The sequence below is a fragment of the Lampetra planeri genome, chromosome 10, assembly GCF_965212315.1.
Source record: "Lampetra planeri chromosome 10, kcLamPlan1.2.h2, whole genome shotgun sequence".
NCBI classification, from domain to species: Eukaryota; Metazoa; Chordata; class Hyperoartia; order Petromyzontiformes; family Petromyzontidae; genus Lampetra; species Lampetra planeri.
In genome coordinates this window covers 11,979,646-12,007,624 of record NC_136116.1, presented here as the reverse complement: position 1 = coordinate 12,007,624, position 27,979 = coordinate 11,979,646, and the positions used below count along the sequence as shown (strand labels likewise).

Genomic DNA, 27,979 nt, shown 5'->3' with positions numbered 1-27,979 from the left:
ATTGGATACATTTTTACCTTTAATTAGAATCTAATGGCAGAATAAATCTATACTTTTCTGCACAAAAAAAATCTTGTTTTAACGGAAGCCTTACTTAATGAGATTAGGCCACTATTCATGAATCAAGTTGGTTTTTAATGAGAACCAAGTTAAAATAGAAGTGTCTGCTCGTATGTAGGAAGCAAATCCATGTATCCAGCGTGGTATATGCGAGTGACTGGCATTGAGAGAGGGAGTGCTAACAACATGCATCTTGGACTAAAATGGGCTACAGTTAATTAAAAAAAATCTGTAGGGGGTGCCTACCAGGAATCCAGGAGAATTTCATCCTTAGCCATATGCCTGTAGCTTAATTGCCAACATTAAAAGCTGACACCTTTATTGTGTATTTATTTACGCAGCTGTGCAGACAGACTTGCATTCCACAAGCTAACACCAAAAACATATGACTTGGGGCCAGAGCTGCGATATATGCACAAGTAGGCAATGCCTTCCTATGGAATATTTATACGTTTTTTTATTGCTTGCAATGGTGGTTTGTATTCTGCAGATGCCTCTTTTTTTCGGCAAAAAAAAAAATGCTTGAGCGGTGACTTCAAGGCTCTTGTTTTTCAAAGCCCATTTCACAATATCCATCGTCTTCGGGACTGCGCATTGCCAAACTCCAACCTTTTCGATGTGATGATATTGTATTGAGACCAATGAATACATTTTGCAGCAGTAATTATTTTGTCTTTGATTTCCTCGGACATACTTGAATTCTGGCAATCCTCAGTTTCAGTGGGTGCTATTCACATAAATAATTCCACAGACCACAGCCTTGTAAAAGTGCTCTTCAGACAGGCAGCCAGAAAGCATTGCTGCTTTTGTATACGAGGTTTGGGGCTGGGAGAAAGTGTTGGCTCTTCTACCTGCATTCATGTTGTTTATATAATTATAGGATCATGCCTGTGCTGCTGCAGAACATTCTATTTTTTCCAATTTGTTCTACTGCTGGCCATAAGCATTTTTCAACACAAATCAAATCGACTGGAAAGTATGCTTATTGGATTAAACAATAACAGCTGTTCTGCTAACATCATTTGCATTGATTGTTCCTTTTGCACCGCACAAAGATTTACTGTGATAGAAATGTGCTTGACTTGGGAATATGTGGGTGTACACATCTGTGTATTATATTGTGTGCTTGGTAGTGCATATATGTACAGTATAGAAATCATAAATATGAATCGAAATTGTATTGTTGGTTCACATCCTACTCTTCCAAACTATTAGAATGTGATTGCAAAATGTGTTATTTCTCAATCCTAATTTCATGTCAACACATTCATCCCAGCTATTGACCTCTTTTTTACCTTAGAAAACAGGAAGTATGACATTTTGAAAACCACATTCCAGTTAGTTTTATTGCAGGCTAGTAAACCTGATTGTGGAGGTCAGCACAGTTTATATGTTGTGATTTGTAAACACAATTATGTTTCATAGTCTTTGTCATTGCGCACAAGCGTACAGCTGCCGTTTGCCCTAAACTGATATATAAACTAGATGTCATGTTGAGGGCAATTCACATTCAATGTGTATAGCAAAAAACGATGTCACAAAGAACTCAATTATTCCATTGTAAAAAGTACAATTCAGCAGCGTTTTCTGATAACCTTTCACCTTTTCCCATCCATATTTAAATAATAAATATGCATTGCATGCATATATACAGTGGCCTTGTGTATAAAGACAGACACAGATCTCCAATATAGACTCAACATATTTTCGGGGCAAGTGCTGTTAGTGAGCACCTATGAAGGCCGGCATAGCACACAAAGGCGAGGAGTAGCGCCGTTGGGTGCCCAACTCCATTTCTGGCGGCCCCGTCTCCCGAGTGGCAATGTTAACACACCACACTACCTACTCATTTGAGGCTGAGTCGACCTAGAAGAGGCCCAGAACCAGTTCACAGCACAGCACGCTAACCGCTACACTACTCTGCATTTGTCTACACACGTTGGCATGTGTACACACACACACACCGAGCTGTATCTACAAAGGAGTTGTCACAATTCATAGGAAAATAATCCTTACAATCGGTACACGTGCATTCATAGGAAGAATGCGATTGGTACTCCTGTTTATTATTACCCTTATGTGATCCTCTCCTGCATATGTCGTGGTGGCAGCTCGGACATGCCCTCCAAACCAGTTCTCCTGTGCCAGTGGTCACTGCATCCCTATGTCCTGGAAGTGTGACCTGGACGATGACTGTGGGGACCGCTCGGACGAGCCCCCTTCCTGTGGTGAGTAGTCGGTGTAAAACGGCACAATCGTGCACGGCATGGGGGTGGTTGAGAGAACCGTGTCACAGGAGGATTGGTTAAAAAATGCCGCTCGAATGAGTCTGGTCTCCGTGTCAAGATGGAATTTTGGGGAGGGGGGTGGTCAAGACTATAAGAAGACTTGAGGTTGTGAAATGGGGCCACTGAAAGTGAGCACAAGCGGTGTTTAATGGAAAAGAGGAGTCCTCTTAACCCAGCAAGGGGCCTACGACCATGCATACCACAATAATAGCAACCATGAGCCACTGTCAATTAGCTGTCGTTTCACCGTTTGAACTCCATATTTAAATGCAGTTGACAGGATCACATTTGTGCAAGGTTATCGCGTGTTACAGTGCTGTTGCCCTGACTGCCTAGTCTACTTATTTTGGAGTATAATTGGTGACTATAGACAAGTCACATTTTAACCAATGGAGACCTACAGAAAAGTATTTTATTATATAAGGCCGTAATTGTGCTTGTTTAAAACTTGATTTGTGCAATTGAGTGGAATGTTACACATCACATTGAGACCTATTTTAGTTTTGGGATTGTTTGCGTGCCCGACACAAAGTGAAAGAAAAGTTCCTCCATAAAATCACAGTTTACGAGCAGATCTGAGAAGTATATGTATTTTTATGTAAAAAAAGAAGAATTGTTTTACTTTAAGTTTTTGATTTGTTAGCAGTATACGGAAAGACATTATTAAAAAAGACAACTGTTATTCAAGAAGTCATTCCTTGGCAAGGGCACCCCACAGAGGAACGTGTAGTATTACACACTTATTGAAAGTGAACTTTATTTATTTTCACATTTGTATGCCTCTGCTGGTGTGTCCGCATCTCAATGGATATTTCTTTTGCCCCTTTCCAGCATACCCCACGTGCTTCCCGCTCACGCAGTTTGCTTGCAACAACGGCCGCTGCATCAACATGAACTGGCGCTGCGACGCAGGTAATTTCGAGCCGTGACACATTGCTTGTTGCGCAGCATGCCTGGTGGAACTGAAGTTGATTTTATAATGGCCAAAATAGCTACGTCAAATCTTTGCTCCCCCCCCTCATCCTTTGTCGTTCGAAAATGACGTGCAACACATTGTGCAAATCTCATAAAAAAAAATTGCGCCAGTTTCTTACATCGTTGTTCAGGAATGAAATTCCTAAGATGAGCGGGTGAATGCCCACATTCTTATTCAGACAGTTTTTTTTTTACTATATGTAAAATACATTCATAAAACATTTTAAAATCTAGTATTATTATCAAGCTAAGGCAATTCGACTTGTGAGTCTTCGAAAGGAAATACGCTTCAACAGCTGGCATTGTTTGCACATTGTGAGAATTATAGAATAGTTACTGGTCCAAAAACACCATGTAATCAGGGTTTAATGCCAGCATACATGAATGAGGATTAGGCTTCCACTGGGGACACACGTGTTCTCTAGTGTCTGTGTGAATTTGCCAATGCTTTTCATTTCATACCCTGCTGTGGGGTCCATCTGCTGTCTCATCTATATGTCTCATCCTCTCTCATCTTGGCTTCATCTCCTATTACCTTTAAAAGCTTTGACTGGGTAGCTTGGGGTCGTGTGTGTGTGTTTGTCTGTACGCTTTAAAAGTGATAAAGAAAATGCCATTTAAAATATCGTCACAGCAGTTTCCCTCTGCTTGAACCATTGGTTTTGATTGCGGTCGCAGAAATCCATCAAATGTGTAAACATTACCTTTGTGTCTGTATTTAGTAATTTAATTTATATATCCCATGGAGATACTGGTCCCCATCACGGTAAATGTGTAATTTCTACTGCTGGCTTAGGGCAATTTCATAAATGGATATTTGAGCATGGAGACATAAATTTTTCATTTCGAAATGATTTTGTATATTTATGTATGCCCATGTATTGTTAGTATTGAAGGGTTGGAGTTAGGGTAAGAGTAACAAACCAGCTGTTTTAGTTGTGTTGGGTTACACTTTTGAGTTCAATTTTCCACAACAATACACTTTGTACCAAAGAATCCTCCTGTTTTAAATCAGTTGCAATATCAACACTGTATCCTGTTCTTGTGTTATACGCGCTGGAGGAAGCTCAGTCTGTCTCAGCGGGGTTGTGCTGGCTTAAAGTTTTAAGGATTTGTTTCAGTAGGAAGTCTTAAGGGGCATTACAGTCTCCATAACTATATTCTCATATTCTTTGGGTCTTTCGGTAAAGTCACGTAGATAGATTCAAAGAACCTATCTACGTGACTTTACGTGACTTTACCGCAAGACCCAAAGAATATGAATTGCTGCAGTCATGAAAGCTTGAAAGTCAAGATTTAACTATATTCTCATTGTCCATTGTGCAACTTGCACTTGTTTCCAAAATTAGATATTTAAAACTGCTATGTGTAAGAATTATGCATATGTTACTTGTATAGGTAAATATATATTTAAAAAACATCGATCACATGGTATATTGAACCAATCACAAAAGCCTAAGAGTTATAGAATATTAATAACACCATAAATAATATCCACCACCATTTTCACAGCAGGCACACACTGCATTATCATATATCTAAATAAATAAATTTCTTATCTTCATATCCGAATAAATGAAAAATGTGTTCACCCCAAGCTTGTATATTTTCAGTGATGAACCACTCATGATCCTCCATTCCATCTCGCCATTGTCTATTTCACACTCTGTAATTTTTATTTATTTGGGTCATTTATGTGTCTTTTTTTCCCGTCCAGCCTCGTTGTTTTCTGTCTTGCAGATGACGATTGTGGTGATGGCTCAGATGAAAAGCACTGTTCAATGTTCTACGGTAGTCCATAGATCACCGTGCATGGCATTTTCTGTCAGCCGCTGTTAAATTAGGAGCCACACCTTCCACGTTCTCTGCAGTGCACTGCGTTAACAGATTAACAAACCTCAATCACTTTCCCTACCGATATTGAATGGTTCTTATTCTTTAATAAAGAGCCATTCTATTTTTAATCAATGTAATTTTCTATGGGTTTTTCGTAGCCTACTTAATTTTCATAAGCAAAGACTTATTTTTTTGCTAACGGCAGCTATTTCTTAATTACCTTGAATATAATGTCTGGGCTTACAACTAATGCTGTGTTCGGAATTCATGCCACAAATGACTATGTCGATGATGCCATGGTACACAGTGTGATCTATGCTATTCCTCTTAATAATATAAATTAATAATTCAAATGTATGTCAGAAGCATTTTACGTGAACAAATTAATGGTACTAATGTGTGTTATAATTCAGTTTCCCCCCCCCCCCCCCATGATGCATATTAATTATTCCGTGCAATTCCAAAAGACCAGCTGAGCACTGCGCTCAGTCAATCATTTTCACAGCTTGACGATTCGCCATCTTCTCCTTGTGCATTCAGCGTCTCTTTCTACGTCCGATTCTTGCATTCACATTTCCCCCTGCTTTTCCTCAACTCCACACGTCTTCTCTGTCATCTCCTCCCATTCCTCGTGGCTATTCACACCCACTTTCTACCATCGACTATCACACCGACTTACAAAAACATCTTAAATATGTCCATCCTCTCCATCTCTGTTCATATTTACAACTCCTCGTATTATTTTCTACCCACTGTTCATTGCGCACTGCTAACCAATCACCTTTCCGCATTTCGAACGTCCTTCCTCTCTGCATCTTTCCCGCTATTTCTTATGTTTCCCCTGTGTCTTTCTCCTTCGCTCGCTCGCTCCTTCGCCCCCTTCTCGCTCTCACGTCCCCCTTGTCCACCCCCTCTTGTCGGCCCCTCGTGCACCCCTCAGACAACGACTGCGCGGACGCGAGCGATGAGATTGGCTGCAACCACTCGTGCTCGATTTCCCAGTTCAAGTGCAACAGCGGGCGTTGCATCCCCAGCCACTGGACCTGCGACGGGGACAATGACTGTGGCGACTTCAGCGATGAAACCAACCCCAACTGCACCAAGCTCGGTAAAGCACAATGCGCCAAGGGCTCTCGAGGGCCGCCGTTCCATCGCAGGTCACCGTGCTGTAATGTGATGCTCGTGCTTGGATTGGTCATTCGTTATTTAACCTCGTGTTTTCACTTTTTTTTTTGTAAAAGTGGCTTATTGGCACCGTTCGATATAGGACTGGCTTGTCCAAGTCCATTGTTACGAATGGAAACGTCCTTAAGATCTTTTTTAATGTGATCTGTGACATTTATGGTGATAAAATTACTTTGTGGTTAATAATATATGTAATAGTTCCTTACATGTGTTCTCATTAATTTGAATCGCATAATATAGCTTCTGAGAATCCACAACATCGTTCTGAAATCTCAAAATGTTGTGATGGCAAGAGGAAGCTATATTCTTCTAAAGGACATTTACCCTTGGAGCGCTTGAATACTACAATAGAAGTTTAGGCAACATGTGTTTTTTCCGTGAAAAAGTTGCGTTGCGTTTGCCACATTAATCTCTCTCTAACTCCGTATGACACTTTCATTCAATTTCGCTTTACGTCTCCTTTAACCAAATCAGAATAATGCCCCTGCCTGTGCATCGCATAGGCATGGGGTAAGGGCCAGCACAATTTCGGTACGGGGCCGCGAAACAATCATTTTCTTGCATTACGTAACTCGCACAGCAGGCAATGGAACTGTTCGCTGGGGGGTGAGCGCTCTGTCCTAGACGGCGGAGCCGAGGCGATGCCCCTGTTGACATTTCACAAATGGGGCAAGATTTTGAAGTTATTTCAGGCTCTGCCCAAATGCCTTGGGCAGTCGCCCCCATCACCAGTGCGTAGTGCCGGCCCTTGTAGGCGCCCGAAGAATGCTGGCGCCCCGTTTATCCCTACCGCGTCACCACGGTTTTGTCTCTCTGCAACCTGTTTCAGCGACCCGACCACCGGGTGGTTGCCACGGGGACGAGTTCCAGTGCAAAGCGGACGGGCAGTGCATTCCACTTCGCTGGCGCTGCGATGGTGACACCGACTGTATCGACACGAGCGACGAGAAGGAGTGCGATGGCGTAGTGCGCACCTGTGACCCCACGTTGCAGTTCTCCTGTCGGGATACGGGTGGGTGGTGCAGCGGGGGATGTCTGCATGTGACTCGTCTCATCCTTGTCATGCTGTCTCTCATCAGATTTTATTCGTGTATTTGAAGTCAACCTTTCAGTATGTCCCCTTGCACATGTTTTCCGTAAAGTAACGTTTGAGCGGGCGACTGTTCATTTGCGAGAAGTCGTTTTTTTCTCAAGATAAAGATGCCCAACTGAATTAATTCATTGTCTTGTGGAATTTATGATTGCCAATTTACATATTCTGAGTTATGCCTCTCTTTTCGAAGAATGTATCTTCAAAAATGATTTATTAATGCGAACATTATTACAATATTGTTTTGATTTTTTAAAATACATATTAGTACAAGGTGCATAGGTCATGAATCAGATTTTCTCACCAATTTTATTCTTACCCATTGCATTGACTAAAACCTCACAGATCAATGTGTATACTGCTGACATGCTGAAATTTTGTATATATAAATAATGTAAATCTTTCAATAATTACATTAGGTAAGATATGTATGTAGAATGCAGGTGTTTGTCTAGTGATGCATGTAAATCCACTAGATCATCGTCTAGAGCACTACATTTCAGTCCAATGCTGTTGGCACGCAAGCAAAGAGGAATGGCAAGCTAAGCTTAGATTAATCCCATGCATATCTGTTACGAGTGAAAAGGGCTGTCATTTTAATATGCAGTGCTTTGCAAGTATGCATTGCATGCACTCGTGCAGGACCTCAAAAGAGGTAGACCAGGAATTAAGAAACTTCTCAAAATGCATCGCCCATGGAAACCAAAAGCAATCTTGGTCTCTGATAATAGAGGCATCGGTTGGTCTTGACAGCCTGCAATATTATTTACAACGCAATGAACCCTTTCTCATTCTGATGACGTACACGTACATCATCGGAACAGAATCGGAAGAAAAAAAGTTATCAGTACCAAGTCTCCCACAAGGCCATATAGGAGGGCGTGTGGCACCAGATATCAGAGTGTGGTCGTGTCGCTCGAGTTCTCTGCGGTGAGTACAATGTCTTTAAAAACAACGGCGCTACGCCTCGCTAAATAAAAATTGACGCTGACCGCTTGCGCGTTCCGAGCTTCAGCGGTGAACAGGACTCCCACCCTGCAACATGCAGACGTCTCAGAACGGTGAAAGGGTTAAGCAACTTCTTGGTTCTTTCGGTAAAGTCACGTAGAATGAGGACGGCTGCTTGCGTTGTGACCGAAACGTCGTGAGAATTATTTAATGATGTTTTATTTTTATTATTTTATTATTTCCATTCTACGTGACTTTACCGAAAAAACCAAGAAGATGAATCCCTGCAGTCGCGAAAGCTTTAAATCGAAGGTTTAAGCAAGTTTTTGTCTCCGCAGGCCGTTGCATCAGCAAGACGTGGTTCTGCGATGGTGACAATGACTGCGAGGACAACTCTGACGAGGAGGGCTGCGAAACCATGCTGTGCAAGCCACCCTCCCATTCCTGCGCCAACGATTCCAGCATCTGTCTACCACCCAAGAAGCTGTGCGATGGTCACAGCGACTGCCCTGACGGCTCTGACGAAGGCATGCTGTGCGGTACGTGTTAGCTTGACGGCGGGAGGCACGGGGGCAGTGCTTGCCCTCGGGCAAAGCTAAGGTCACCCATTCAAAATAGGTCTTGTGCAGTCATATGTACGGCCAGGTTAAAGATCATCATGATAAAAAAAAATATTTAGCTCGGCTGTACTTAATGTTGATTGATGGATTTGTGTTATTTTCACGTATTATTTCTGTTGCCACAAATTGTATCACAGTTCATCTTCTCACATCCTGTCAACAGGAAAAGAAATTGCATTGCAACATTCACACAGCAAAGTAGATCATCACATCCTGTCATGCAGTGGCCACAGAAAAAACACAATTTCTGGTTATTGTATATATTTGTTATTGATGCAGTTGCTAAACTTGCATCTATTTTTGTTTGTTAATCCAGGATCATATAAATGAGCATTTAGTCAGAAACATAGCTTTAATAATTTAAGGAGAATAGCTAATGTCGTTATGAGATGAAAAGCACTGTATACATACAGATTCCATGGAATTAAAATGCATCAGAATACATGAGACAGAGAAGATTTCAAGGTTGGTTATGTATGGAAAGGAACAAAGTGTGAACATTGTTGATACAAAGGTGTCAATCATTGTTAGAAAGCGGCTGGTGTTTGAAATATAGATATCTATGACCAATAGCTCATTTCTTATACAGGTAGTATAAGAAATCAGATTGCAGTTTGAGGAATAATTCTGACATTACTGTGTTATTTAGCATAGGGGATGGCTCGCCACCTAGCTCGGTTATCTTGGCTGTTGGATGGCTGGGTTAAGGTCTCAGCATGCATTCAGTATTGAAATGGAATAGACAAAAACACAAAAATGTAAATCTCGAAACAGCATGACAATTATTTCGTTCCAAATTACAGAATAGTTTGTCCAGCATATAACAACAGTCTGTTAAGGAATATTCATTGTAGATTATAAAAGAAATGCAAGTTCTTAGTTGACAACAATTAATCGAAAATAAGACTTCATTTATTCTTTGGTTCTTTCGGTAAAGTCACGTAGGTATAAAATAAATTAAATCACGACGTTTTGAGCGCAACACAAGCGTCCGTCATCAGGTGGGACAACCACAGCAAGAAACAACTGCTGAAGTGGGCAAAAGGTCTGCTGTAACAGGAGGCTATATAGTAGCCCGAAGGTTTGCTACTATCAAAGGTTTGTTCATGAAGCCATCCAGATATTTAAACTTAGACATAACTTCAACTGAGAAGATGGATACACATTGAGCACTCATTGGAAGGATGTTATTAACCAGGTAAAACCTTAACTGCTTTATGGTGTTGCCTTCATTTTTCCGCATCTCCAGTTTCTTCAGCTTCCCACTCCCAGCCCCGCTCACTTCAGCACTCCCCTACCCCACACCCCCCCTCTCTATCTCTCCCCCCTTGCTCCCTCCCCCCTCTCTCACCTCTATAGCCTCCTGTTACAGTAGCCCCTTTTGCCCACTTCAGCAGTTGTGTCTTGCTGTGGTTGTCCCACCTGATGACGGACGCTCATGTTGCGCCCGAAACATCGTGATTTTATTTATTTTATTTTATACCTACGTGATTTTAAATTTCGATTTAAAGCTTTCGTGACTGCAGGGATTCATCTTCTTGGTTTTTTCGGTAAAGTCACGTAGAAGGGAAGTAATAAAATAATAAAAATAAAACATAATAAAATAATTCTCACGACGTTTCGGCTACAACGCAAGCAGCCGTCTTGCGTTGTAGCCGAAACGTCGTGAGAATTATTTTATTATTTTTATTTTTATTATTTTATTACTTCCCTTCTACGTGACTTTACCGAAAAAACCAAGAAGTACGTGACTTTACCAAAAGAACCAAAGAGTATGGATCCCTGCAGTCACGAAAACTTCAAATCTAGAATGACTTCATTTGTAACACAACATTATTAACTCTAGATAATGAAATAATCATATGCAATTGCCATATTTTATTCCAAGCATTATCCAACATACACCTGCCAGTATTCTGATGCAGGCTTGGTGCATGATTGGCAGTCACCCTTGGTGAACTATCTGTGTCATGCTGATATGAGATTTTTACCTCTAAAGTCTGATTGCATTGGCACATTGGATGTAAATGCAGTGTCAAGGCATTGCCCTTCACACTTCAACATCGTTAAACTTTTTTAGAAATGCAAGGCACACAACTTTACGCTATGATGTATATGGACATGCTGGTAGAATGCTAATATTAATGTAATGTCATGCAAACAGTGTTGGTGATTCCTAAATAAGATTGTTAATAATAATAAATTGAATAGTATGTTGACAGCGTCTGCATAATTAATGTATCTCACTCATGGCTAAATCGTTATAGCAAAACAAAACCCCCAAAATTTGTCAAAAATACTGCCTTACAATAAAAAAAAGTATATCGTAGACAACCTTTGAACAATGCCCTACTTTATAACGAATAAATAGAGAGGCCAGAGCCGTGCTAGCAAGTTTATTATATTTGTTATTTGTTTGAGATGTAAAAAAAAAATGCCTACAGCCGTTTGTGTAACCCATGGCTGATTGATGGCCTCAAGTTGTGTCGGGTCATCGACCACACTGGTCGCGATGGGTTGAAGGTACACGTTGGCCATGGCCAGGAATCAAACTTGGATTGCGCTACTCAGAACGCAGTGTGCTAAGCACTGTGCCACTGCTCCAAACTTGATGAGGTTAACATTTATATTGTCTTTTGCAGTTCAAAGGTTATAAAAATGAGTTGTAAGATTTTACTAGCTCTATCTTTGCACATATTTTATGTATGAGCAGGGTTAACTCCAAATATGCTTTTCCGTTTTATGATTAGCTAAGATTCCAAAGTAATGTTTGTTCCAGGTTATTCAATACATATGTATCATGACGGTGTTTGATCACGCAATTTTTTTTTTAATCTTGAATGTAAATAATATGTAGTTCAAAGTCCTTAAGCTGCGCTATGGAATTAATGCCACCGAATTAACGGCAAACTTTCAACTAATGAGTTATTATTAATATTTTGGCATGCCCCCTGGTGAAACCATTATCTAATTAACACTGGAGTTTTTCATAAGTCCTAAGCCAGCAATAAGCCAATTACTTGTCTTATTTACAGCCATTTTAGCTTTTAAAGGTCAGCTCTGTTACTATTTAATGAACACTAATCTACATACCAACAGCCTTGCCTCCTGTTGCACCAACAGTATAGCATGCTCGGATAAATAAGCAGTTGATGTTGATATTAGTTAGTCATGGAAATTCTTGCATAATTGTGCTTTAAAATAAATCGTTGTTGGTTGTGCCCTGATGGTAAAAACAATATGGCTGTAAGAGACTTGCTTGGACCAACATTTTGTTGAACCCTCTGGTGAGGAATTTTGCGCAATTGTACGAGAATTTGTGGGCACACTTGGCCACAATAATTGCAGAAAATGGGCAGCAAATGGCCTGCTTGTGAAAACCATGATGAGCTCTTGCATACACAGGCGAGCAGACGGAATGTCCTTTGAGAATTCATTTTAATATGTTGCTGTATTTTTTCAGTGTTTTCCCTGGGGAGATTGCTACACACTTCTTGTTAAAATCTTATTTTTGATATCAAGCAGCCTGGACCTCGAGACCACCCAAGCTTTAAATCTGCCGTAGCACTGTTTTCAAAACACGAGTCACTTTGTTTCAATTCGTTTTGTTATATTGCACAATGTAATTTTATATCTGAAATTAGTGATTTTCTTTTTTAAACAATCGATATATGGAAGAACATTCTCAGCTGGTTTATATATTTATGAGATTTATACATGGCAGGATTTTGGTAGAATTTTCATTGGCACAGTATGCATGCTGCTCAACAAACTAAGAAAACAATTGCCTTTTCAGCCGCAGACATTCTCACTGAAAAGCCAACATTATTCTGACGTCCGTGCACTTTGCGTGTTGAACGCCGAAATTATATTTAGCTCACATTTGCACAGTCAATTCTCTGTCATCCATGAAAATGGGGGGGGGGGGGGGTGGTCCAGATGAAACAAAAACATGGCAAATGCCAAACATATGCAATTTAGTATTAAAAAAACATACATTTCTTCCTCAACTCAGTAGAATAAAGGCGAAGATGTGCGGTCTGTTTTTATTAACGATAACTTGACATGTTTATGTCATGTGGGCACCGAGTCACTGACCCTAAACAAGTGAGGAGTGGCGAATAATTAATTGAGTGCTCTCTTAAGATATTTTATTTATTTTTCGCCAGCCTAGTTAATCTGCCAATGGGTAATGTAGATTTATATTTGCTATGCATACAGTGTTGTTTCCCTTTGTCAAAATTTCTATAAATAAGTGATTACTTATATATTCTTGGTTCTTTTGGTAAAGTCACGTAGTAGGGAAATAATACAATAATAAAAAATATTAAACAATAAAAATTCTCATGACGTTTCGACTGCAACACAAGCGATCATCATCAGGTGTGACTTTACCGAAAGAACCAAGAATATGAATCCCTGCAGTCACTAAAGCTTTAAATCAAGTTATTACTTAACAAAAAAAGCAATTATTATGGCATTTTACTACATTGTATGTCATGGTAATCAGTTCCTTGGGTTTTTTCAAAAACTTTTATGCAATTTTTATCCTTCATGCAGTGTTATATGCTTTGCACATTTGCTTTCAATTTTCAACTTTTTCTCTGGATACAATGAAGCTTCTGGGATGTCTCTGCATCTTACAGCAGACTGTAAAATAACTGATCTTGATTCTTGGTTTACGGTGCAGTACGTCACACATATGTGACTCCATGGTGACTGAGGAGACGGTTATATGTGAACATCTATAGAAAGTGATGCTTCCTCCATGCACATACAGTATAGGGTGAGTGGACAACATTAAACCGCAAACTTGGGAACATGCATAACGGTACTTTTGAAACACATGACTTTTTGGCAAGATTGAGAATTCATTGCTGCATGTGAAATGGTCGGATTCATGAACATTTGTATAAAAATCCCCATTACAGCATGCACAAATACTCCACTGGGTGTGGGGGCGGTTCATTGGTCCGTTTGGATAAAGCAACATTGTACTATACAGAGAATAACAACACATGCTGTTTTTTTCCCCCTAATGCCAGAGGAATGCAGAATTCTCACCTCAAAATATGGAGATGACACAAAAAAAAACCCGTGCCATCCTCACTCGGAGAGAACGTGGAGAAGCTCTCACTTTTTTGACGGCGGGCCCTCCCTTGTTTTCCCTACAGACCAGTGTCAGGTGAACAATGGGGGCTGCACGCACAACTGCACCGTGGCGCCGGGTGAAGGGGTGGTGTGCTCGTGCCCGAGTGGCATGCAGCTGGGGAAGGACAAGAAAAGCTGCGACTTCATGGACTACTGCGCCCGTCACCTCCGCTGCAGCCAGCGCTGCGAACAGGAGAAGAGCATCGTCAAGTGCGGCTGCTATGACGGCTGGATGCTGATGCCTGACGGGGAGAATTGCCAGAGCCTTGGTGAGCGAGATGATAACTTGAGCGGGAGCAGTGGGAAAAGTGATAAAAATGCCTCGTTGCGTCTGGTGGCATGAGCCATGATTTTCGGTGTCATTGCAATGAGCCGCTTATCAGCTTCTGTGCTTTTGCCTTTCAAAAATTAAGCGGCTAGTATCCGTCAAATATATTTTTATGCTGGTTGTGCGAAGCGCACAAATGGCTATTTTAGTGCTGAACTGATTGAGACACTTTAGAGTTTGAGACAAATATTTAAATGAAACAGTAACCCGGCTTTCTTGTCTGTTCTCAAAAAATGTATGTGCGTTCTATTTGTTTTCATGTCATCACACTTTGCCTTTTATTCCAAGCAAATGACATTGCTAAGAGATTATGCTATGAATTTTGATAGGCTGAGTTATAGCAAGACCATCACTTTGAAGGTTGCAAGCTCCCTGTATTTCAAAGAGCTGGCATCTGAAACTTTAATCAACCATTAAATAGTGAATGTGAAGGGAGTATGCACAGACAGGCAACTTGGGAAGACTATTTCACTGCCTCGCAATTTTGTTTGCATATTATTTGCTAAAATTGCAATTCTTTGGTATTCTTTTTTTAATACATAATATGGTCCACTTTCATCTCCTCAAATTAAATATCAACATTCGATGCGCCTTCTTTTTTCCGATTTGCCGTCGCGTGCCGTCGCTTTCATCTTCTGCCGCTCGCGTGCCACTTCTGAATCCCATCCGTGTGGCACGGCCGCCCGCAGACCCTTTCGTCCCTTTCATAATCTTCTCCAACCGCCACGAGATCCGGCGCATCGACCTGCACAAGGGCGACTACAACGTCCTGGTGCCGGGTCTCCGCAACACCATCGCCATCGACTTCCACCTCAACCAGAGCTCCCTCTACTGGACCGACGTTGTGGAGGACAAGATCTACCACGGGAAGCTCTCCGAAACGGGAGGTTAGTGCCCTCGCGGCCCGTCCGCACCCTGCGCTCGCGCCATCCGCTACTCCCATGGGAGCACCGAGTTCATGAGCTTACCCCTTGCCCATTCCGGAACAGAACCGGAAGAAAAATTAAGATAAAATAACTTTATCAATGCCGAGGCTCCCACAAGACCATGCGCAGGAAGGGGCGTGTGGCCGAGTCTGGCACCAGCTTTCGTAGAGTGCGGTCATGTCTCTACAGTTCACTGTGGTGAGTAATTGTCTTTTAAAAACAACGGCGCTATGCCTCTCTAAATAAAATTTAGGCTGAGTCGCTTGCGCGTTCCGAGATTCAGCGGTGAACGGGCACCCACCCCGCAACTTGCAGACGTCTACGAGCGGGAAAGGATTAAGCTGGAGATTAAATACAAATGTGCTGAGGCTGCTTCTTATTTTTTGCCGACCGCTGCTACTGCAAGTCCCGTGTGGAGATAGACTGCGACTGGATATGTGCCCAGGAGCTTGCAGCTGTGCCCAATCTTAAAGTTTATTGTGACCTGTTTGGGTAAATCACTCCGTGAAAATTTGATTGAACTCTATGAATCATCACACTGAGGTTTTCTTTTTATTGCCCGCACAGTTAATATCTATGTGAGGAATGGCCACATTTTTTTAAAGATTTGACTTAACTTTCGTGACTGCAGAAATTCACATTCTATGGTTCTTTTGGTAAAGTCACGTAGATAGAAAAAAATAATAAAAAATAAAGTGAAAATTTGTTTTAATCTTTTTTCTTCGTGGCTTTACCGAAAGAACCATAGAGTACATTTTTTGAGAGTTATAAATTAGAACGTGTACTATCTGCGCATAGTGTTCAAACCACTTAAAGCCAGTGCTTGCACTTCCATTTCTACAATTAAATGTTTTATTATTAGTATTATGTTATAATTGTCGAATTATTATATCCACGTTATCATGGCAAATGTGCTTACTGTTCATATTCTATTCTCAAGTTTCCCCTCTCTATTATACACCTGGATGTATTTTTAAGTCTACGTATATACTATTTCCTTTTTTGTATTAAAATAACATTAACTTAAGGTTATTATTGTTTTAAAAGTTTATGTTCCCATGTATGTCTGTTCGTGAGTTTAAGCAGTTACATTTTGTCATCATGAGGCAGGATAAGAGACAATTCACATTCAACGAAGTAGTGCAAACATAATAGTACACTCAATGCGAGGTATCTGCTTAGTTCTTATTTCATTCCCGCCTCAATTTAACTATCTTTTTTCCTTAGCAAAGAAATTAAATAGTTTTACTTGTCTGTGAGTACATGCATGAATCTAAAACTCAATACCTAAATAAAATTGACTAATGACTGGGTTTGCTCATCGGAATGCAGTGTGTTGCCTGGTAATCGGTCACGGTCCACACAATCCTCAACCCAGCCATGCATGTGGAATATTAAGAAAGTGTACATTCACTCTCGGAGTTAACCTTGCGCCTATCACAGAGTCTCAAAGAGGCCACTCTTTGTCCGCGTCTTCCCAATTTGGCGTAAATGTTGTCTCCCCTGTAAATGAATGTGATAAAGAATTCAAAGGTCACAGTTGCAGTTAGCCCCAACGAAGAACATTTGTCAGAAATGTTTCGGTGTTAAATAGCAATTGCATTGGTGTTCGTGTTACTAAGATATAGGTTGTGTTAGTAACGAATAGGGTTGTTTATGATTGGCAGTGGCATTTCATTAAATGAAATGAATGTGTACATTATGCCTATATTTTAAACCGTAAGCAAATTATTTGGTGATACTGCGTTGGCAGTGGCGCACAAGCATTAACGGCAGTAAGCACAACACACGTGTTGATAACACTGCCTTAAAATGCACGTGTGAGGGTGTTTTAAGTACATATTTTGAACATACTCTATTAATATGCATTGACAACATAGTCAACTGCTGTAGTGAAAAATTCAGTTGCTGAAATGCAATAATAATAATAGGTGGATTCAATCTTGATTTGAAGTTTTCGTGACTGCAGGAATCCATACTCTTTGGTTCTTTCGCTAAAGTCACGTAGGTATCAAAGTAAATCACGATGTTTTGGGCGCAACACAAGCGTCCATCATCAGGTTTAAGTCACACTGATGAGGTATAATAACAGATTGTGGTGTTTTGATGTCACTGAAACACTCTTGGGCAATAACAATCTTCGATTTTTTTTTTCACAATTTGAGGGGATTTCAATAATTAAAACCTCTAGTGATGGGGGCATTTTAGCTCCAATAAACACTATTATCTGTAAGTTCCAATAATCCCTCTAATGAGCCCGATAATGCTAGGCCTGAAAAATACATGTACTTGTTCACCCCCTTGCAATGCAATGAATTGTCTCAAATTGGGATCATGATTCAAATTAAGAATCAATTCCTTTAGTCTATTTTATACTGCTTCATTTATCTATTGTCTGCCTTATATTTGGTGACTTATTTGTACCGTCTCATGCATCATATTAATCTAATGGTAGCATTTACGTAAAATTAGCCGACTATTAAGTAATACACTCTGGTACGAACGATCTGATGCATGTATTGTGAGCGTAAGAATCATTTCGGATCAGTTAAGCAGTTGATTGATCAAGTCTCATGGTGATAAGGGATGGGATTGGTTTTCCATTACATGCCTAATAAATATTTAACAGCCTAAGAAAATAAAGTAATTTCTTACAGGTCCTTCAAATAAACATTCAGCCTGAGTTGAGGGCCCCATCGTATGGCCCACATTTGCGTCTGTTCGTCCGCAACATCAAGCCCCGTGTTGCACCGCTCACGACCCGCAGGTCTGACGAGCGTGGAGGTGGTGGTGCAGCACGGGCTGGCCACGCCGGAGGGACTCGCCGTGGACTGGATCGCCGGCAACATCTACTGGGTTGAGAGCAACCTGGACCAGATCGAGGTGGCGCTACTCAACGGCACTATGCGCAGCACGCTGGTGGCGGGCGGCATCGAGCATCCGCGCGCCATCGCGCTTGACCCTCGATACGGGTAAGAGCGCCCCCACCCCCCCACGATGTGTCTTTGGATTGTTGTTGCGTGCTGCACGCCATGATGTCCGACACCATTGGAACCTCATTTGCCTGTAGTAAAATATGATAATTGTTTTTTTACCCTTTTATCTGGCAACAAAACTGCCACCTTTTTTTACAAGGATTCATGTTTGCATTGACCACAATACCTGCAGTCGGAATGCAAAAAAAAACATAACTCTGATAATGTATGCACTGTCCTTGAAATTGATTGGTCCTTGAAATTGATTTTTTTTTTTGCATTCCGACTGCAGGTATTGTGGTCAATGCAAACATGACACTTTGTAAAAAAAGGTGTCAGTTTTGTTGCCAGATAAAAGGGTAAGAAACCAATTATCATGATGTCCGACGTTTTGCTCCACATGCTGGGCGATATAATAATACTTGAATTTGATATCGCGACATTCATGCTAATAACGTTGTACATTATTTATATATAAGGACGAAATCCCATCTACAGCCACGACCAAGCATCGCCGATGAGCATGGTTGGCTACGTACGGTGCGAAAGAAGTTCAACATACAAGCAATTCAAAATGCTGTTGCCAAGCAAAATAAAAAATGAATACACAAATAAAGAAATGGCACCAAAACTAAAAGTGCAAACAACAACTTATCAGAACAAAGAAAGTCGTCTATTAGGTCACATCCCAGACGAAAATCCCAGCTTATGTTCTGCTTCCGTTATATAAAGTTGCCATCTACTGTCAGTCGTTTTTTACAGAGGCCAGCGAATGTTATTATTAGATTAATCGCTTATATATTGAATCCGGGAAAACTTTACTCCCAAGTAGTAAGAGCACTGTTGCCAGGTTCTTAGTTATGTACAACTGCCTTTGTTAACCTTTGTGCTTTCATAGTCGTAACTGAAGATATGTATAAGGATATTATTTTCAGTAGTTGTGCCTTCATGTACAGTTTACTTGGTTTTATTGATTTGACATGCTCTTAAATGTGTTCAAAGGTTTGTGTTTTATTGAACAATAGTCGCATCTGTATGTTGGTTATATATACACATATACACACACATTCAGCGGTAATATGTTTTTCATGTGGAGAAATTGGAAAACCTCAAAATGCTCACATTTTTATAGATTTTTTTCTATAACTTAATTGGTAATAATACCTCGACATTTGATAAAGAAACCAAATGCACTTTATGGAAAAACAAGGGGATATTACAAGCACCTACCGAATAACAGTGTTCTATTGCAGCAGCCATGACAATTGCTCCCTTTTATTTTTGTCGCTATTCCTCCGTCATCATATTGATAAGGTTAACAGTGACACGGTACGAAGAGTGCACTCTCGATAAAGGTTAGGACGATATATCTGCCGCGCCCAGCTCCACACCAGTGCTTATGTCCGCCTCGCAGGATTCTCTTCTGGACTGACTGGGATTCGTCGTTTCCTCGGATTGAGGCCATCTCCATGAGTGGCACAGGGCGGCACGTCATCCACCATGAGATGGGAGCTGGAGGCTGGCCCAACGGCCTCACCGTAGACTACCTGGAGAACCGCATCATGTGGATAGATGCCCGGTACGTGTGTGTGTGTGTGAATAGCAATACATTCCACTCGAGGCAAAGTGTGACGAGGGTGAAGGTGCAGCCCTGCAGTTTGCCTTCTCGTTCTACTGCTGGCGGAAGGACTCCCACTAGGGGGTGCTCTTGAGAATCTTCTAGGGCAGTGTTCTTCACTAATTTTCAGAGAGGGGGCCACTTTCGCCAATAAGACATCATCAGTGTGAGGGCCGCCACAAATTGAAACCACGTGGTTTGACAGCAGCACGATGATGGGTGGTGTTGTCACGTGTTGTGTAATTTCTGGACCGTACGTCAGGGGCCGCACTAAAAGCCACCAGGGGCCGACAGTGCCCCGCGGGCCTTGCAATGAGGAACACTGCTCTTGAGGGTATTTAACCTACTATTCTATGCTGGTGAGATGTCTTGGGAGGGGTTGAATCAAACTCACAACCTCTCAATTGCAAGTCCACTGTGCAAAAAATTACACCACCAGCATCCATTTAATGAGAGTCGTTATTTACCCAGGTAAGCATCACATGGGCATGTGACAATGTGGTTGGAACACGTGACGATCAGAAGGTTGTGAATTCAAATATTTGTTAAGGGGCAAAAATAAATAAGTACCACTTTGTGGGAAGCCAATAGTCGTCATCCTATGAATGTCGTGGTTCCTGTAATGGTAATGTGCAGCCCCGAGCACTTTGCTGAGGGCCACCAATGGAAATGAGCACTGCAACATTTCTAGTTCGAGTTAGAAGGTACAATAGCTGACTCGAACTGAGTCATCATAGGACTGTAATTGCGTGTATTTTGTTATTGCCATACGCAAGAATAAGATTAAATCTATAATTTATTTTAGGAAGGACTTGCTGTGGGGATCTTCTCGACAGACCTGTTCTCCACCTGAGGATGGCTGCTTGCGTTGTGGCCGAAACGTCGTGAGAATTATTTTATTATGTTTTATTTTTATTATTTTATTATTTCCATTCTACGTGACTTTACCGAAAGAACCAAGAAGATGAATCCCTGCAGTCACGAAAGCTTTAAATCGAAATTTAACTCTCTTCCACTTGGCCTGTAATGTCCTATGGCTTAATAGATCATTGAACTACACAGATCAACATCTATTGAGAATCCAATTTAAAAAGAGACTGGCTTTTAAATAGTGTGGGCTTGTTGTTTATTGAAATCTCACTTTGTTAAAGAATGCGAAAGCTGCTTGAGTATTACTTATTCTCAAAGCGTGTCCATCCGAATGTATTAGAGCTCTGATTTGTCTGACCTTGATTCCAAAACCCAATAATGCACATCCCACATTGCCCAAGTCGGGTGAACCCAAATAATCAATGAACTGATTAATATATTTCTTCACTGTCCTAAATCTAGTTCCGTAATGTGAGGCCACTGATTTATTAGTTCTATTAACCTATTCAGCCCCTCAATGTGTGTTCTTACCACTTAACAGCCATGGCTCAAACTCAGCCTGCTGATATAATTTAAATGGGGGGGGAGTGAAGCCCCCTGGTTATTGACAAAACACTCAATTAGTGGCAGTGGAGCCCTTAGTTGCTCTCTAAGCACAAGGCACAATTAATTGTGATTTGTTTCCTCTCAATTTTTCCTAAGCCGTCGAGTGGTACCCTTGATCTTGCTGACCTTGAAGTTTCATGTGGCTTGTGGGAAATGTGTAACGTGTTACTCCTGAGTCATGTTGTCAACTCGGAATGCGAAAAAAACAACCGTGTGGTCTCGCTCGCAAGGCTTGGTAAAACTATGGTTCTCTTCAGCTCCACACTGATCAAGTGCCTTCAAATCGTAACTCAAAAGAATATTGGCCGTTCTGCAAAAGTTGACAGGAGGTTTGGAGTCAACAAACAGCCATGCATATTGTGTTTTCCAGAGATAAACTACTGAAACAAACCTTTTTTTTCTGCTTTATATCTGTGCTCGAGGTCTTCATTGTATCCGATTTTTTAATAATATCAAGCATTGCATTGTGACAGTGGCCAAGTTAAACATTTTATGAAAAAAATACGTATCACTGATGTCTGCATGTATATGGGCTTACAATTAATTGTGGTCATATGTTTTAATTGAAGGTATTGAAAATTGCATGGCTTGCAATGGTGTAACTCTTGTAAATTGATGGAATCTAAAATATCTTCTTTTATTTTGTTTACCAAAAGGAGAAGGAGATATTTTTTACATCCCATTATTTTGCAGAAACAATGTTTTTTTAACAATATTCTTCATATATTAACGTATCAATGGGACAGCATATGCACACTGGCTCTCTGAGGAGTGTGCTAACCATTAAGCTATCTACACAACATGCCACGTAGGAAGTGTGGGAAATGTAAAAAAAATGTAAACCTGCTTCTTGGACCAGCTCATGGGTACAAGTCTTTTCACTCTGCTTGGCGATTATTGACAGAGTTCCTTGATGTCTGCAGCTGTTGTCTCTCTTCAGCATTGTCACAACTTTTGTAGCACTGCAATTGACAAGGGAGTTGTGAGGTGGGTGGTTTGGGTGGAGAGAGTGGGACGTGCGATGTGGGAGCATGGGAAGAGGGTGGCAGTGGTAGGCACCCTAAGGACACGTTTCTTTTAAGTGCGAGATGAAACGGAGCTTTCTTCCCGATAAGTATGAATGCTTTGAACATTTTTAGAAAGACACTTAAGAGATTTAGAGAGCACGTGGCACTTTTGAGTTTCCCCTGACTCCACGCTGTGTATTAATGTGGAAGCAATGTATTCGGTCAGTCATGCTATTTCTAAATCTGGCTTGCAGCTTAGGTGTGCATGCACGTGGAGTTTTCTGTGGTATTCATAATTTTAAGTCCTTTACCACCAACCTATGAGCCGTGCATTAACACACTACTGCCATACACTGTACTTGGTTTTACGATGCCAGAAACACTATCATGGAATAAAAAAAAGTCACATATCTGTAAGAGTTAGACTTTTTTCAGGAGCTATTTTTTAAATTAATCTTGCCCATTAAAGTAGTCTGCATTTAAACATGTCAATGTCATCGCGTCATTAACATTGGGAAATTCTAACTAGCTAATTTTAAATGATGCAAAAAGTCATTACGTTTTGAAGGAAGGCCACTTTCACAGCTGTACTGGTGGATTATAATCAATCCATCTTCGCTTGTGGCGTATTCAGACAGTGATATGTCATAGTTACCTTAAAAAGTGTGTATCAATGTTCAATGTAGTATTAAATGTGCGTGTGTGTGTATATATAGTACACATTCAAACGCATTATATAATTGTCATTACACGGAAAACATTTAGATGACATGTAAACATTTTTTTATATAAAACTAGCAGCCACACGTCCTTTGGACTTGTCTGTCCGTCCCACCATCCAGACAGCCAAATAGCCAGCAAAATATATTTTTTATAATAAATTGATGATTAATTAGAGTATGATTAAGCTTCTTTGTAAATGATAACATTAGCAAGGTTCATTTATAAAAATTATGTACATTACTTTTATTATCAGATCTCAGTAGCTGGATAGTGTTTGGATGAGTGACCATGTTGTGGGATTATACAGCAACATAGAGCAGTGCTTTAAAATCCATTGTTATGCCATACGCTTTTGCTCCCCCAATCTATGCACTGCCCACATTGACCGGTATGATGAAGTATGGTCAAATAACCCCAAAGGTGTGGCGAATCCCTCATCCAGCAGTGGATTGACAAAAAGGGCTGTGCATGTGTATGTGTAGATGGATAAGCAGCCAGATGGCTCTCCGCAGGCACAGCGAGTGGCTCGCAATCTGAATGAAGGTCGCAAGGTTCAATTTTGTGTGAGGATTGACTGAGCCCATCATTCCTCCGGGGTCAATAAAAAATGTGTACCACTTTCTGGTGAAGTCAACATTGGTTGGCCTGCGCGATAGGAATGTTGAATTTTCATACTCAGGAAATCACTGACTTATTGCTACTTACCATGGCAGCCTACGAACTACATCATATGAGCAAATTCGACAAGGAACGTGGGCTTATTTTAGTTGTCCCTTACAGGCAGGCGTCCGATAAAACATTGCAGCACCTTCTCTGCATGATCCACCAACCCTGACTTTTATAAGTCAGGAGGTGTGTACCCCGCCTTATGCCACCACCTCACAATGCATCCTCTCCCTCTTGACCCGCAAACACACGGAACAGCTCCGACTCCATCTACTCTGCCCTGTACGATGGCACGGAGCTCATCGAGGTGCTGCGGGGCCACGAGTTTCTGTCGCACCCCTTCGCCGTCACCCTCTTTGGAGGAGAGGTGTACTGGACCGACTGGCGCACCAACACGCTGGTGCGCGCCAACAAGTGGACGGGCCAAAACGTGACGGTGGTGCAGCGCACCAACACGCAGCCCTTCGACCTGCACGTCTTCCATCCAACTCGGCAGCCGATGGGTGAGTCGCTAGCGCGCGCCATGGTTTCTGCTTTCATATATATATGTGTGCACGCACGCACATGGCGGAAACTGCCTTTGTAGATTGTTGGAACAGGTGCTATGGTGAGCCACTATTAAGGCTAGCAGGATGCAGTAGAAAATAGTGGCGCTTGGATAATGCCTCGGGACCATTGCCTCCAAAATAGTGCCCATCTAAGGACGAGTAAATTTAAGGGGTGTACGTGTGTGTGCGTGTGTGTGGCACAAGCGTCGTGGTGACGTCACCGCCACTTAGTGGCGAATGGCGGTTGTTGTTGTTGTGTGTCTTTCTGGCCTTGATAGGTGCTCGCTAACATCACTTGCTCCAACAGTCTGTTAACGCTATACGGGGGATCTTTGTTGTTGTTGTTGTCTTGTGTTAGTGAATGAACGAAGGTCTATACTTACTATTTTGTTTGCACATTTGCACATACGCTCCTTCAAACAGAAACAATAACAAATAGAACATTATCACATGCAAGTATTCTCATGGCAGTTGTGTCAGACGAGGTGTGAATATGTAGATGTTACAATGAAAAAGTAATTAGACTTAAGTATGCTGCTTGACAATAATCGTAAACTGTTATGTTTATTACCATAAATGTAAATAAACATCATGGTGAAGTGTACAGCGATATTATGCCATGATACAACTCTGCTGACAATATTCTTTGATGTAAAAGCCCCAAAAAAGTAAACCGTTTATCTTTCGTTGTATTTGCGTTCCCAAAATAAAATGCCTGGATAGTGCTGTTAATCCCGAAGCTAAATTGTTTGCCATCATCATTAAGAAACGATGTCTGACAAATAAAAAAAACATTCAAATACGTCCCTGTAACATCAACACATTTGAAATGCTTTAGTTTACACTTGCCGTTTTGGCATCAAGTAAAATATAGGATCATGTTCTTGCATTGTATGCTTATTTTGGTTTTATTTGCGTTATTCATTCTAATATAAAAAATATCGTAGGGGTAAACAAGTAGGTAACCCAGGCCGACAGGAATATTCACTGGCTCGAGACATTAGTTTGCCTCACTAAGTCATTATTTATTGAGACTTTGAATAATATGTTAATCTTTAAAATATATGCCATACGTGTTTAAAACATGATTGTGAAGTTATTTTAAAGACAACATTATTCCTGTTCTTGGTGTTTGTAGTTCGTGTCGATGTTTGGATAATTTTAACGACCATTAAAATCTTGCATAGTATTTGAAGCAATTTTGTTTTATGCATTTGTACGTTTTCAACCGTACTAATTTGGCACTATAAATTGATATATCAGTCCATAAGAGAAATGGTTTGAAAATGCTGATGGTAGTTCAGGTTTATACATTTCATGATGGTTAACTGAATGTGTGGAGTGAAACATTTTTCAGCTGAAGTAAAATAACGTAAGATCTTTGTGCAGAAGCTGCATTATTAATTCAATTTTTTTCATATTTTTGAGAGTCAGGTTATTGCTGGTATATATATGAATTTGAGAAGACACTTTTATCGCATACGAATATAATAAACACTGAATGTGTGCGCACGCGCGCGCGAGTTCATCCCTGTCCAATTTTATATTCTTGTCTAGCCAACAATCCATGTGGAGACAATGGGGGCAGAGGTCCGTGCTCTCATCACTGCCTCATCAACTACAACCGAACAGCTGCCTGTGCCTGTCCACACCTCATGAAGCTACAGCCTGACAAACGGACGTGCTCTGGTAAGGAAAGAAGGCTGTGATTGGGGAAAGTCATAAATAACCTTTGGTGGGGGCAATGTCAAAGTGGATTGGATTTTTAGCCTTGCACATTGAATGGTTGGGGTGGTCAAACTTAACATGGTCTTTGCACCTCCTGCCTTGGATACATTTATTTGAACAATGGCGCACTGCACTATGAACCCAGCGATACTGGTTTGTGTTCACCGCCACGGCCAACATCGAGTGATACAATAATATTAACTTCTCCCCCTTTTACGTTATTTTGTAAATACGTCATCACTTTATCGATGCCGCTACCCGATTTGCGTCGCCTCAATCCCACAATTACGTCACTGACAGGATCGTCCGTCCTTTCTCATGTCCGTTGCCTCGGCCGTCGCCTCCACCTTCCCTGTAGATCGCTTTGATTTACGCCATTTAGATATTCGTCATTGCATCTTCCAGGAACGCATCCCCGATGTAAACCGGGGTATTACTGTGTCTGATTTCATTTTGGGTTTCCACCTTCAACAATGTGTCCAGAGCCAACGTGCTGAAGTATCGTCAAGAAAACCCCTTGATTAACACTCGCGGATTGACAAACAATTGTAATTGTGCCAAACTTAAGTTATTAGTATAGAGGAGCATGTGCCTCCAAGTTAAACTGATGAGCCTGGGAAACCGTGTGCGACTGGCTTGCTTCGAATATGTGCTGACGCAATTTCATTTCTTCTGTGCGATATGCATTACATCCACTCAATGCTTCTGGTGATTGCGCCGTTGGATTCTCTTTGAATTTGTTCCTGCATGGAAGAATGTGTTTACTTTGCATGTGCATACGTGTATGCATGCATGCATGTGCCCTTGAGAAAGGTTAGCAAAGTTAACTGTTGACTTTTATATGAGAACAAATTCATATTTTTTCATGCACTACTGTGATTCACAGCAAACTTAAAAGACTATGCGAACGATGGAAATGGATTTGAGTTGTGCAAGCGTGCGCTGTGCATGCATACAAATGTACATTGATGTGCAGAGTGTGGTCAGAACTTCTGGATTCAGTTTAAAGGATCTACTATATTGTTGCAACTGCGTTACTATTGAAGAGTAGTCGGAGACTGGTTATGCACTTTTTTATTCTTCAAACCACAGCCACACTCGTTCCTAAAACCAACCCCGAACGCGCGCAGCCCCCTTTAAACCCCGACATCTCTGCCCTCGTTCCTAATACACATCTCCGTCTCGCACTCCGAGTCCGCGTGACGTCAGTGCCCTTTAACCCTTGACCCCCGTCTCGTGTATGCCCCTGCGTGTGATTGGTGCGTGCTATGCGGAGTGCGGAGATTTCATCTCTGCGTGGTGCGAGTGCGTGAGGATGGCTTGCAGATCTCCTACATATGGATATACATTTTTCTTACCTGGACCTGGATGGTGATTATTGTCTTAAGTTTTGCATGCGTGTATGTGTGTCTTTGTGTTTGTGCCTTGCCGGTTCCACCGAATGCAGAGCATTGGAAGTTCCTTCTCTACGCCCGGCAGATGGAAATTCGCGGAGTGGATATCGATGCCCCTTACTACAACTTCATCATCTCGTTTACTGTGCCTGACATTGACAATGTGACTGCTGTTGATTTCCACGGAGCGGAGCAGCGCATCTACTGGTCCGATGTTCGCACGCAGACCATAAAGCGTGCCTTCATCAATGGTACCAACGTAGAGACCATCGTTTCAGCAGGTAGGGTTCGTTTGCGTTTACTGTGGAGGGGGGTTTCCTTTCCTTGTTTAAGTGCCGAGACCCACCCGATGGAATGCTTTCAATAGCAGAAGCGAAGACGCCGCGCGTTTCATTGAAGCCTCGTGTTTCATTCGCGTCATTTATTTTGCGCACGTT

The 27,979-nt window shown here is 41.3% G+C and overlaps 1 protein-coding gene across 3 annotated transcripts in view; it reads left to right on the top strand.

Annotated features, from left to right (window-relative positions):
- LRP1 (LDL receptor related protein 1) overlaps nucleotides 1–27,979 on the top strand; it is a 263,658-nt gene that overhangs the window by 142,314 nt on the left and 93,365 nt on the right. For all 3 annotated transcript variants that reach the window (XM_078598337.1, XM_078598338.1, XM_078598336.1), the window contains exons 18-29: nucleotides 2,172–2,288; nucleotides 3,180–3,260; nucleotides 6,100–6,267; nucleotides 7,174–7,356; nucleotides 8,721–8,921; nucleotides 14,177–14,422; nucleotides 15,171–15,368; nucleotides 18,175–18,379; nucleotides 19,797–19,961; nucleotides 24,131–24,375; nucleotides 25,978–26,109; nucleotides 27,596–27,823. In XM_078598337.1, coding sequence (XP_078454463.1) covers nucleotides 2,172–2,288; nucleotides 3,180–3,260; nucleotides 6,100–6,267; nucleotides 7,174–7,356; nucleotides 8,721–8,921; nucleotides 14,177–14,422; nucleotides 15,171–15,368; nucleotides 18,175–18,379; nucleotides 19,797–19,961; nucleotides 24,131–24,375; nucleotides 25,978–26,109; nucleotides 27,596–27,823 — 2,169 coding nt within the window. The remainder of the gene's footprint in view (nucleotides 1–2,171; nucleotides 2,289–3,179; nucleotides 3,261–6,099; nucleotides 6,268–7,173; nucleotides 7,357–8,720; nucleotides 8,922–14,176; nucleotides 14,423–15,170; nucleotides 15,369–18,174; nucleotides 18,380–19,796; nucleotides 19,962–24,130; nucleotides 24,376–25,977; nucleotides 26,110–27,595; nucleotides 27,824–27,979) is intronic.